Consider the following 11,000-nt stretch of genomic DNA (forward strand, 5'->3'; position numbering starts at 1 on the left):
TAAAGCTTGTTAATTATCGCCTATTTGAATTTGAAACAAAAGTCTCCTACTCCTTATCCTCAAGATGGCCGGCCAACCTAGGTGATCCTATCCCTGTGGTAGGTGCCAAATACAAATAGAGAAGGAAGAAAAATTCATCATTTATCCTGCAGTCCAATTTTGATTCAAATTCAAATTCCAATTTAAGTAAAACTTAAATTAATTTGAATCCTAAATTGAATAACTTATCAAATAAGTTTAAAAGGATAAATTTAAATTATGTTCACAATTCAAATTCAAATTTAAATAATCACATTATTTAAATAATAATTAATTCTCAATTAATTATTTTCGAGTGTTTAATTTTAGAATTCTGTAATTCTAAAATTCCCATTTTACCCTTTGTGTTTGATAGAATTACAAGACGACGCGGGGACTAATAGACCTATAATTTCGAGCTCCAATAAAATTAATAATTAATTAAACACTTTAATTAATTAATTAATTCCATTAATTCCAATAGTTACTCCACTATAAACTTGGAATTGCACTCTCAAAATTATAGACATAAATTACTTCTAAACTGTGAAGTGTCCATTTGATATAGCCACTGCATAGATCAATCCTCCATAAATAATTCATAATTAGAGCTAGGTAAAATCCGTTAACCTCTCTAATTATATCTTCATCCTTGAGTACCATTGATTCTCTAATGGATAGTGATTCATAAAACACATTCATGAACCAGAGCACTCTTACTAATCCAAGTACTGAATCAACACTCAAGAGAATTATTTATCTGCTTCTTTCTTAAGAAGGAATGGATTCCATCTCGTATAATAACATTCCCGGCTACCTATTTCATCATGTCTCCAAAATACAAGGAATAGGATTCAAGGTCTCGGAATCCGTACTGAGTAAATTAAAAGACACAAATCCATAAATAGGAGTTTGTTAAGAACTCAGGATTAAGATCATTCTATATATGACCATCGGTAGACTCAATTAGAATTTCTATACTTAACGAAAATTATTAGAAATTCATATTGTGTCCGTGTCCCTGTTCCACATAATCTTATTATGGGAAGTACACTCATTCAATATCTCATCATATTAATAGTGCGAATAGCACCGTTCCATTCAAAATGGGAATAACATGTATTAGTAATGTTTTAATTAAAGATTTTGAACTTTAATTAAATTCATTATGAACATTGCTTCTTGATTATTATCCTTAAACATTATCCTCTCGCATATAACACTTATATACAATGTTTAAGGTCACATAAATAATCATGAAATTTTCATTGATGTTCATAAAATATTCACAAATATATATACACATAAAATGATGAATAAATTCTTTTATTAAATAAATAATAAATATCTTATTACATCTCATGCTTCTAGGATATCATTCCTAACAGTTGTTTCATCTTTTAGGACGAAGAACTTGTGATGAAAGTGAGTGAAGGGCATAAATATTTCAAAGGGAGAAGACTTAAGAAAGAGGTATGACTATACTTTAACCTCAGGAAAGCCAAAAACGACGCTTTTATATATAACTCAATAAATACTTTTAATCCCTCTATTATGACATTATTAACTTGCAATCAATTTCCGTCCACTGAAACTCCTTTAAAGAACTAACAAATATCGAAAAAATTAGAGAGTACTAACATGTGAGCGCGTTTACCAAATCGTGAAGAAAAAGTAGTGAATTCTTTTGGTTAACAATTCCACATTTTGGCGCTAAAGAAGCCCTTACGTACTTGCTAACCGTTACAGCCATCAAACTAGCATAATAAAAGAAATTATAAAAAGAAATATTAGTATCACTTTTTTTGTCACTCTCTATATTCATTATTTGATACGTAGACTCTATTATTTTATTTTTTTTTCTCAATTATAGAAGCATCATCAAAGTCAATGCCAAAAATAGATTGATCAATGGATTGTTATGTATGATAAAGAATTGGATCAGCCTTGGTGCTATATCATTCTTGACTCGTCGAACTCAATACTTAGGCTTGATTAGTTCATTTAAACGAATCGTGTCATGGCCCTCGCAATTGGGGTGTCGTGTCTGAAATGTGTTATGTTCTTGTTCTAATGGGATTTGACAACTATAATATAGACAAGCATATGAATTATGATATTAGAATCCCACATTGGTATGATCTACTTAATAAAATGAGGACAATTCTCTCTTAACAAGCCGATTTTGTTAAGTTGAGTTAGGCCTAATATCCTTTGATTTATGTAAAATTGTATCATAGTAGGCCCAGTTTTGTAATGTTGGGTCCCCCAATATCGACTTATTTACAACGGTTTGGCATGATCCACGCTGTGCGTAAGAGAGCATATTAGAATCTCATATTTGCTGGAGATATTGGTATGATCTACTTAATAAGGTGAGGACAATCCTCCTATAACAAGCCGATTTTGTTAGGTTGAATTAGGCCTAATACTCTTTGATTTTGTAAAATATGATTGTGTTCAGCTGCAAAAAAGTGGATTGTTGAAGGCAGGAAAAAATATATATATTTTTATATATCAAGCAGTAATATTGTAAAAATATTATCATAGTGAAAAATAATGTAAAAAAGATAGCGAAATGCATAATTCGTTAGAAAGACTTCGATTAAAAACTAATCTTTTTTTTTTTTTTTGAAAGGCAGTTGTATTTGAACTACACAAATATTAATGCTATGAAGCAAGATATGTGTTCCTAAACCTAGGGGTTGTTCTTTTGCAATAAAACTCAGAAAAAGTTTAAATTCGAGTTATAACTTTATTCAAGTTCGTGTTCTTTTGTAAAATTTGAGTTTGAACTCGAGTTTGAACTCAAATTTGAACTCAAGTTTGGGGTTAAACTCGAATTCAAGTTTTCTTTTCAACTCGAGTTCAGAAACTCGAACTCAAATTGATGAACAATATTTTTCTATTCTTAAAAATGTCATAACTTTTTCGTTTTAATTCTGATTGAGATGATTTTTTTTATATATTCACAACGAAAAGACAAATAAAACCTCACCCATATACCCTATTCAAATTTTTCATCATCATTGAGTTTTTATTAAAATACTATCTAAATACAAATTTAAGTTTTGACCCACCCAAATACAAACTTAAAAAGATTCTCAATTCAAATCATAACTCAAATGTGTACATCCAAACACAAAATCAAGTTACAACTTCAACTCAAGTTATAATTCAAACTCAACTCAAAATTATCACTCATATCACTTTAACTAAAAAATGTAAAAGAACAACCCCTTAATCATTTATTAGATTGGCATTATCCTTCATGTAAATTATATTCCAGTTGACTAGACTGGACAATTTGTGAATGAAGTATGAAGAGGATTAGATAAAAATGAGATATGAATTTTGAATAAACTCAAGAATTTTATTTATTAATTATTATTATTATTATTTACAAATGATGTACGAAGTGATTTGTCATTTGTTATTTGTTAATTCTTTTAATTGGTTATCTATTTGTAAAATAAATTATATCTTACTAATTGAAAATTAAAAACTCATTTTTATAATAAAAGTAATAACTCATTTATTACACCCTTTGGATTGAAACTTTGATAATTTGTCTTTGATTCCTATTGTTGTCGTTTAAATTTCATTCGGTCATTTTTTAAAAACGACAGATCTGAGAAAAAAGGAAAAAAAAAAAAAAGAGAGCTAGAGACCGAGAAGAAAACTGTCGGAAGCCTTTATCATTTGGTAGCGCCCGGTTGGATCCATACTCTACTCGATCCAAATGATATAATGGATGAGAAATGCATTGTTTTAAGATTTTTAGCATTTATTATTAATTAGTATCCTTTTAATTAATATATTTCTTTGACGAAAGGTATTAATCAAGTGTAAGGTGTAAAAATTTAAGATCCATACATTTTAATAGGTATTTGTCTCTTTTTCTTTGCAGGGATTGAATTCTCAATCCGCATTCTGCACCAATCTAGAAGCCTCACATCTATACTTCATAATCATGAACTAATCACATTCTTGATGTTTATTATGTGCGGATTTTGTTATAAACAGTCATAAATCCTCTACCGCATAAAACTCAGAATGGGTTCATATGTCCTTTTTCTATCCCTTTCACTGTTCATTCAATAATAACAGATCACGTCATGATTTTTTAATTAACGTGATAAGAATTTTTAAATTGGCGTGTCACAATATTACTGGAAGGACATGAAAAGGACAAAAATAAAGGGATACGTGAGTTGGTTCCATAAAACCTCTATTGAAATTTGTATAGATGTAAAGAGAAATTAACAGATGACAAATCTAAAAATTGATAAAAAAAAATAATAATAAAAGATACATATTTTTTTTTGTTCTCGCCTTTATTTAAGAAGTCTTTAATAATAAGGGACTTTATCTAGTGTTATCTCTTTTTTAAGAACACTGGTGTTCTCCATTTATATTGAATAATTTCATAGATGCACCCTTTACGCTATAATCCCATCACTCTCAACTCATGTTGTTTCATCTTTTAGGACGAAGAACTTGTGATGGAAGTGAGTGAAGGGCATAAATATTTCAAAGGGAATTAAGAAAGAGGTATGATCATACTTTAACCTCAGGAAAGCCAAAAACGACGCTTTTATAACTCAATAAATACTTTTAATCCCTCTATTATTACATTATTAACTTACAATCAATTTCTATCCACTGAAACTCCCTTAAAGAACTAACAAATATTGAAGAAATTAGAGAGTATAAACATGTGAGTGCGATTATCAAATGGTAAAGAAAAAGCAGAAAAATCTTTTGGTAAATAATTTCACATTTTGGCGCCCCTTACTTGCTAACCGTTACAGCTATCAAACTAGCATAACAAAAGAAATTATAAAGATAAATATTAATATCACTTTTTTTGTTACTTTCTTTATCACTCTCTATATTTACTGTTTGACACGTGGACTCTAATATTTTCTTTTTTTTCTCAATTATAGAAGCATCATCAAAGTCAATGCCATAAATAGATTGATCAATGGATTATTTTGTGTGATAAAGAATTGGATAAGCCTTGGTGCTATATCATTCTTGACTCGTCGAACTCAATACTTAGGCTTGATTAGTTGATCCACCCATTTAAACGAATCGGGTCATGGCCCTCGCAATTGGGGTGTCGTGTCTAAACTGTATTATGTTCTTGTTCTAATGGGATTTGACAACTATAATATACACAAGCATATGAATTATGATATTAGAATCCCACATAGAGATATTGGTATGATTTACTTAATAAGATGAGGATAATCCTCTCTTAACAAGCTGATTTTGTTAGGTTGAGTTATGCCTAATATCCTTTGATTTCTGTAAAATGGTATCATAGTAGGCCCAGTTTTGTAATGTTGGGTCCCCCAATATCGACTTATTCGCAGCGGTTTGGCATGGTCCACGTTGTGCGTGAGGGAGCATATTAGAATCTCATATTGGCTGGAGATATTGGTATAATGGAGTAAGGGCAATCTTCTCCTAACAAGCCGGTTTTATTAGGTTAAGTTAGGCCTAATACTCTTTAATTTTGTAAAATATGATTGTGTTCAGCTGCAAAAAAGTGGATTGTTGAAGGCAGGAAAAAAAAAATATATTTTTATATATCAAGCAGTAATATTGTAAAAATATTACCATAGTGAAAAATAATGTAGAAAAGATAGCGAAATGCATAAGTCGTTAGAAAGACTTCGATTATACATAAACATTAATCTTTTTTTTTTTTTTTTGAAAGGCAGTTATATTCGAACTACACACATACTAATACTATGAAGCAAGATATGTGTTCCTAAACCTTAATCATTTATTAGATTGGCATTATCTTTCATGTAAATTCTATTCCAGTTGACTAGACTGGACAATTTGTGAATGAAGTATGAAGAGAGTTAGATAAAAATGCGATATGAATGTTGAATAAACTCAAGAATTTATTTATTTATTAATTATTATTATTATTATTATTATTTACAAATGATGTATGAAGTGATTTGTCATTTGTTATTTGTTAATTCTTTTAATTGGTTATCTATTTGTAAAATAAAATATATCTTACTAATTGAAAATTAAAAACTCATTTTTATAATAAAAGTAATAACTCATTTATTACACCCTTTGGATTGAAACTTTGATAATTTGTCTTTGATTCCTATTGTTGTCGTTTAAATTTCATTCGGTCATTTTTTAAAAACGACAGATCTGTCACATTGTCGTAAGCTGTAAACGACAATTTTTCCTTGTCGTTTTAAAGCTGTTTCCCCAAGTTCTGTCTTTCCTTCTTCGCAAAGTTCCCAGATTTATTCCGAGTTGCAGAGGAAGTACATAGAAGAGATAACAAGAAAGAATTGTCCGTACATTAATGGCGGCGGCGAAATCAGAGACAATACCAAACCCTAGTTGTACGGACCCGAGCAAGAAGGACGAAAAGAAGAGGAAGAAAGTGTCCGAGTTCGAGTACTGCAAGGTTTGCAAGCTGAATCACGACCAAGGCCAGCGCCACAAGTACTTCCCCAGCCACAAGAAGTCTCTCTCCATCTTCTTCTCCAAATTCCAGACCAAGCTCTCCGACGTCGGCTTCTTTCTCAGAAACCCTAGCCTCCTCCGCTCCGAACACGCCTCTCGCAACCGCGTTTGGTGCGTCTTTTGCGACATGGACATCGACGAGCTCGGCAGCGAGTTTGCTTGGTACGCTCTCTCAAACTTTCCTGATTAATTTCCTGTTTGGATGATGAGAAAACGGATGAAAACGAACGAAAGGGAAACTATTAACATTATTTTTGCAGTGAAAATGCGATTAATCACTTGGCGAGTGCGGATCATATGAAGAATTTGAAGCATTTTTTGTGGAAGTACGGTGGAGGAATGGATTTCATCGATAAATTTAGGATAAAGGAAGCTGAAGTTGCAAAGGTCATTTGTGCTTCATCACTTTTCTTAATTATTTGTCTTTTTAAAAGGGAAAAGTCTTTTTCTTTGTTGTTTAAAAAATTGGTGATTTCCTTGTATTGCAGTGGAAGAAAAAGTGCAAATCGTTGAAGAGTGAAGCTGAATCGTCTAATAAAGCACCAGATGATATCCACAATGAACTCAACTATGTAAATACCACTAGTTTTAACATAGATAATACGAATATATACTCTGTTAATTCAAGGAATTCCAATAGTGTTATGCCTTTACAATGTCATACGAATGAGTATCAGGTATCCCATTCAGGGCTCTCTGAAGTTGCGAATGCTGGCTTGTATTCAGCGGATGTTGCGTCTTCTTCAGCTTTGGAGACGCATTCTGGTACAAGTTCAATAGATTTTTCAACAGGTAATAACTCGCTGTTTATACTTCGACCCATTTGGTTCTTATACTTGACCCATGATTCTGATTCTGCTGTAGCGTTTTTCATCTCACATATTTGAATTAAAAAATTTCTTCTGTGAAAGTTCCCACCAATGAATCAGATTCATTGGCTTGAACTCATGAACCAAATGGACCCTTAATGTTGTGTTCTTTCTTGCATTTGGTTTCTACTTTCTACTATAACAAGTGGTTTTTTTGCCCATGAAATGGAAATGCATTGTTTCTTTTTTTTTTGAATTTCTGTATCTTGACCTTGTCGCTTTATTGGAGGCCATATGAATACACCATTTGAACTTTATGTTCTTCGGAATGTAATTGTCAATGGGGCAGTAAAACATAAAAACAATTGTCCGGGAAGATTTTTTGCAGGAGGTTGATCAAGTGTTAAGTGAGTTTTATTTCACCAGCTTGGAGTAATATATATCTTGGGGATTTTCTCATTCAGGTATGCCAAATATCACTCAAATTTTTGTGCCTGAAGTGGCTGGAGGAAATGTGCATACTGGAGCACCTCCTCCTTGGTTTGATGCAATTGAAGAAAGCCAACTAAATGTTGGACCACAACCAGTCTTGGGTAGTTTTCTTTCTTCATCAAATAATTCAGGGAAGTCCAAGAAATTGAATCCAAAAAGGGTGGGGGCAGCTTGGGCAGAAAGGAGAAAGATGGAGATGGAAATGGAAAAGAGAGGGGAGCTTGTGAAGAAAGAGTTTGATGCAAACTGGCTTCCTAATTTTGGTAGAGTCTGGCAATCAGGTAGCCGAAAAGAGTCTAGAAAAGAATTTGAGTTTGAGAAACAAAACTTATCCAAAGTTGGAAGTCAGCCTGCTGAGCCAGTTGAGATACTGCCTTACATTAGCAAACGAATAAAATCTGAGGAGAGACAACCATTATCCGAGGTTGAAAGTCAGCCTGCTGAGACAGTTAAGATACAGCCTTACATCAGCAAACGAATGGAATTTGAGTTGGGGAAACAAAAGTTAGCCAAGGTTGAAAGTGAGCCTGCCGGGCCAGTTAAGATACAGCCCTACATTAGCAAACGAATGGAATTACAGTTGGAGAAGCAAAAGTTGCCCAAAGTTGAAAGTGAGTCTGCCGAACCAATTAAGATACAGCCTTACATTAGCAAACGAATGGTAAGTGTCAAATTTCCATTTGGTTTACATTTTGAACTTGAGCCTAGTTCTGAGATTTAATTGGGGAATTTTATTCTTAATGTTGGGGTGCATCACTTTATTGCATGTTTTCCAGATTCTCACTAGAACTAAAACCTGCTAACTTGCGCCATAAGTTTTAACAGTAACTAGGGCGAGTGAATGTTTTGTTACTGGCCTCCTTTTTCCGCAATCCCTTCCCCCCCACCACCATATTTGATGCAAAGAGAGAAATTTTTTAATTTGAGATATTATATAATTGTAAGTAGGATACTTTATGGTTTTAGATGTCCAGTGCAATGAAATAGGTTTTTTATTCCCCCACCCAAAGATGTATGCTAATACTGATGGTTGTAGTTCTTTTATGTAAGTGCTTTATGTTCCTTGTTGCAGCAAAGAGATGGAAGCAAATGAATGTGTTGCTCATGGTTATGTTCTGCAAGTGACTGATGACACTGGTGGCAGTTGATCCTACTTTTCCTCCCGCAGTTTTGTTTTGGAAGTGAAATGGACCCAGAATTTTGTAAATAGATGGAAAGGAATCACAGCAAGATTCAGATTGAATTTTATAAGTAGTTGTAGGCTACTGTACAAAAAGTGCTGTCAGTCAAAAATCTGGGTAATAGTTTTCTCATGGGGGGATTTGAGTCTGTAGGACTGAAATTCCTTATAAATCTTGCCAACACATTTATACATTCAGAAAATGATAATGAGCTTTCGTTCTTTAGGAAATGATTTTTAGAAACGTCAATATCTTGATTAATATGACGGACACGCCTTTTCTAGTTTAGCAGTTAAGCTATCATCTGCATCTTATCGTGATTCTGAACTAGAATAACATGTATTAGTTTGAAGAAATTTGATACTATAATGGGACGTGTTTCGTTGTGCTTATACAGACAGATTTACTTACAAAAAGAAAAAGAAAGAGAAGGAAAAGAGGATAAAAAAATGGAAAAAGAAGAAGAAAGAAAGAAACAAGTTATTAGACTAGCATAACTGTTTCAGAAGGGCAAAATTTTGTAGAATTCAGTCGACCTCTGATCCTAAAATTCCAAAGTTTGCCTTTGGAAGAAACTAAGTTCTCATCACATAAAAACTCCCAGGAGAACCATTTCTCAATCATCCGATCAACATCGTGCACTACTACATCTGTCATATTCCCGTTTCTAGCTATCACAGCAGCTGTATATATTGCAGCCATCCTGCCCGGTGCCTCTGGTGAATTTCCGCTTGGCCCATCCACCACAACTATATCCCATGTAAGTTCATAAACTTCTTGTGGCAAATTTCTCAATGCCAATCGACATTTTGATGCTTGAAGCTCTCCTGAGCTGGTGGCACAAGCCTGATTTTTCCTCCCATGCTTTAGCAGTTTGTATGCCTCTTTTGCAGGTGCCTCGTACTCAACCTTGTAGATTCTGGTGGTGTTGAACTTTGGCTTTGTCACATTTAGTTTCTCAGGATCGTCCTCCAGAAAGATGGTGGTGCCACCGGCGTTGATTGAAGAAAGGAATAGGTATTCGGATTCGAGCCCGAAAATGAGGATGTTGCAGGGGGCTTTATGAATAACCAGATTGAATAGAAGCTGGAATTCCTTTTCTGTGAGCACGCTGGCATTTGGGAAGGTTCGTAGAAACTTTATCTTGGACTCTGATGCATGTGAAGGAACTTGAGTGCAGGCTGGAGAAGGTGAAGAATGTGTTTCTTGAAGAGGAGGAGGAAAAGTAGGCAATGGAGGGGAAGAAGAATATGAAGTAACTGTAATTCTAAGAAGTCTGAGGATGGAAATGATAGCGAGGATTATAAGGAGAAAAGGGATGGTTTTCTTCTTGGTAAAGTTCATCTTTTTTGTTCTTTGGCAATATTTCTGGCTGGAAAGTAGCTGTATCGCTTCAGGTGATATTGGAGAAGAGGATCGAACTAGTGGGGTTACAAGAGAACGGCAATAAGGCACTTCTGGGGGCATTTTTTTGGGTTCTCTCTTTGCTTTCAGCTCGACAAAAGCCCCTGCAACATTCTCCTTGCAAAGAGTACTAGTCTTGAGTTTTTTGTTGATTTAAGTTATACGAATTGGTATGGTATTGGATCTTCTTGAGTGAGAAAGAAGGAACGCTTTGCTTTTGTTTCAATGTTTCCCATTTGCCTTTTTCCTTTTGCCATCAGGTTGCCACCTACTAATTCCTCTGGTTGTCATGTTGCATTTGAGAAACCAAACTGCCTAATATGAAAGATTGAAAGTGACCAGTTTTTGAGTTTCCAAAATAATGTTTTTGGGGTCCTCATCTAGAAGACTTGGGTCTTGCGTATAGTTTAGTAGATGTTTAGTTCATGGATTCAGAATTATGATTTAAAATTATTTTTGATTTACGTGTGTTTTTTGTGAGAGAAAATACTGTAGCGAGTCACGAACCATGATCCGAACCATGACACGAATCCACCAACCAAACGCAAAGTTTATTTTTAAGGAGATTTCTATAACAAGTCTT

General features: G+C 33.7%; 2 protein-coding genes across 2 annotated transcripts; one reads left to right on the forward strand and one right to left on the reverse strand.

The window, feature by feature from the left end:
• Positions 1 to 6,313: 6,313 nt before the first annotated feature.
• LOC21388983 (TITAN-like protein) lies at positions 6,314 to 10,660 on the forward strand. Its single transcript, XM_024170534.1, has 6 exons — positions 6,314 to 6,693; positions 6,792 to 6,918; positions 7,020 to 7,323; positions 7,805 to 8,493; positions 8,905 to 9,773; positions 9,907 to 10,660. Exons 1-5 carry the CDS (start codon positions 6,368 to 6,370, stop codon positions 8,923 to 8,925), a joined length of 1,467 nt encoding a protein of 488 aa, XP_024026302.1. The 5' UTR covers positions 6,314 to 6,367; the 3' UTR covers positions 8,926 to 9,773; positions 9,907 to 10,660.
• LOC21388984 (glucuronoxylan 4-O-methyltransferase 1) lies at positions 9,497 to 10,480 on the reverse strand. Its single transcript, XM_010105745.1, has one exon. It carries the CDS (start codon positions 10,478 to 10,480, stop codon positions 9,497 to 9,499), a length of 984 nt encoding a protein of 327 aa, XP_010104047.1.
• Positions 10,661 to 11,000: the final 340 nt, after the last annotated feature.

This window comes from Morus notabilis, unplaced genomic scaffold (genome assembly GCF_000414095.1).
Source record: "Morus notabilis unplaced genomic scaffold, ASM41409v2 Scaffold2758, whole genome shotgun sequence".
Taxonomy (NCBI): domain Eukaryota; kingdom Viridiplantae; phylum Streptophyta; class Magnoliopsida; order Rosales; family Moraceae; genus Morus; species Morus notabilis.